This window comes from Ceratina calcarata, unplaced genomic scaffold, assembly GCF_001652005.2.
Source record: "Ceratina calcarata isolate Rehan_Ccalc_2016 unplaced genomic scaffold, ASM165200v1 scaffold1930, whole genome shotgun sequence".
NCBI lineage: Eukaryota > Metazoa > Arthropoda > Insecta > Hymenoptera > Apidae > Ceratina > Ceratina calcarata.
The window spans coordinates 2,027-4,325 of record NW_017140832.1 but is presented as its reverse complement, the minus strand read 5'-3'; the positions used below and the strand labels follow the sequence as shown (position 1 = coordinate 4,325).

General features: G+C 34.4%; 1 protein-coding gene across 1 annotated transcript; it reads right to left on the bottom strand.

Annotated features, from left to right (window-relative positions):
* Window positions 1-449: 449 nt before the first annotated feature.
* On the bottom strand, window positions 450-1,658 carry LOC108621999 (piggyBac transposable element-derived protein 4). Its single transcript, XM_018019626.1, has 2 exons — window positions 1,160-1,658; window positions 450-862 (listed from the first exon to the last, which is right to left on the bottom strand). Exons 1-2 carry the CDS (start codon window positions 1,656-1,658, stop codon window positions 450-452), a joined length of 912 nt encoding a protein of 303 aa, XP_017875115.1.
* Window positions 1,659-2,299: the final 641 nt, after the last annotated feature.

Genomic DNA, 2,299 nt, shown 5'->3' with positions numbered 1-2,299 from the left:
AGAGTTTCTCGTAAAATATATTTTGTTTTTGTGGTATGTAGTTGGGTCGGTGTGTATAGTGTAACAGTGTGTTTTGGCAGGAGATCTTATTTCTAGTTTTCCGATACGTCTCCGAGAAGGTCGTGAGATCCCCCAGGGATTAACCCTTTCGCTACGGCAGTCCGTTCCGCGGCAGTAGCGCCGCTGGACGGGGCACCGAGCCGTGCAGTGTGCACATTGCGCATCTGTAGGTTTCGATGCTCGCACTTACGTCTTTCGATGGCACTTTGGAATTCTCTTGTGTGTATACTTTCTTAAGAGTTATGTAACAACTGTTTCGTCATATTATATGAAAAACATAAAAATGAGTACATTGTGAGTATTCAGAAATTAATATATTAACAAATTTTACTATTATTATAAATAAAAATACAGTTACTGTAGTTAGATATCAAATTATACAATAATTCTTAGTATTGTAACTCAGTGTGATAAATTCTAAAGCAAGGTTCCACGCAGAGACCAACATTACAATCTTTACACTCATATCGAGACTCGCGTCTTTTATCATTTGCCGTGCAGACGACGCACCTTCTATTTCGGTTTTTTCTTTGTGGTTTATATAGTGATGGAAAATGCCGTTCTATTAGTCTTAATGGATTGTTCTTGCTTTTTTGATGATGATAAGACATATTCATACGATACTTTTGCAGTATTTGTCGGATTAAATTCAAGTGAAATTTGGCCATAGATATCGGTTTTCGCGTGTTATGCTTATAAAGACAATATGCATTCCACACGCATATGTCCAGCAAATGAAAAAAATATTTACGGTACCATTTTAGAGATTTCCGTGTCGAATTTATAGTGCTTAGCACCATGTCTGCTTTGTCGACTGAACCCATACAATTATTATAGTCTATGACGCATAGAGGTTTTTGAATAATTTTTTTTCCTCCACGCCTGACAACCGTTGCAAACTCTGAAGTATGCATAGTGGATAGCATATACACTTCTTTTTTATCCATCCATTTTATAACTAATAAATTTTCAGTTGAACGGGAAGATGCCTCTCCTTTTCTCAGTGTATCAGTAATCTTTGGCATTCCTTGTCGCCTTTTTGCTACGGTCCCGCACGCATTTGTATGATTATTATGTAAGAAATTAAACAAGGCTGGACTTGAATACCAATTATCTAGGAAAACTGTATGTCCTTTTCCAAGATAGGGCGCCATTAGTGCTTCTACTATCGCTCCCGATTTTCCGATTTTCTTATTTTGGCTGTTGATCATAGTCGATGATCCGGCATAAACAATAAGATCCTGTATATAACCAGTTCGACAATCACAAAGAATAAATGATTTTATCCCAAATCTACTTCTTTTTGAAGGAATGTATTGTTTGAATGAAAGCCGCCCTTTATATAGAAGTAAACTTTCATCGATGCATAATTTTTGGTACGGATAAAATGATTTACTGAAATTTTTTCGGAGCATATCAATCACGTTCCTTATTTTATATAATTTATCATTGGTAGATGTGATATTTTGGTTGAAATGTAGCATAGATAACAATTTAAAATAGCGATCTCTAGGCATAATCTCTCCAAAAATATCACTACGCAGGAGTTTGTCTCTACTCCAGTATTCCCCTAAGGACAACTTCTTGTTGCGTGTCATTAGAAATGACACAGAAAAAAAACAATATATTTCGGATAGTGTTGTTGCTTCACCATCTTTCATATTATTGTTATTTTTTTTTAACCGATAGTCATTTGTTTCATTTACAATAAATTGCACGATCTCGTTTGAAAGAAAGAGTTCAAAGTAATTAATTATTTTTTCTGATCTTCTAATGTTTAATATAATTCCTGTATTTTCTGGGGTAAATGGATGTAACTTAGGGATGAATGTGTTTGACAACCACGAATCGCAATAGTCGTTATTGTCTCTCTCATTGTTCTCTATTTCTGAGTCTGAGATATTATATGTATATCTTCTTTTTTTGCGCAGAGTGAAATTATCCTCGTTTTCACTCTCGGAATCATTTTCGGAATCAGTTAATCCATTCAAAAACATAATTCTTTTTGAACTCCGTCCTGACATTCTAAGAAGGGTGCAAATAAAAATTAAAAGACAAATTTTACGCAAACCTACAACTAAAATTTGTAGATAAACGTTTATAACCTCTACATTTACCTCCACTGTAAAAGTAGACAATAATCTTTTCAACCTATATGTTGTCCGACTTATATCGGTTCAAGAGAGATTTTGTATTATAATCCTTGTTTTTTTATTATAATTTCGTGCCTTACAAATAC

Coding starts and splice junctions, on each gene's coding strand:
- LOC108621999 (XM_018019626.1), bottom strand. CDS start 1,658: ATGACACGCAACAAGAAGTTGTCCTTAGGGGAATACTGGAGTAGAGAC. Junction 863..1,159: donor CCTAGATAATTGGTATTCAA/GTCCAGCCTTGT, acceptor TCGACAAAGCAG/ACATGGTGCTAAGCACTATA.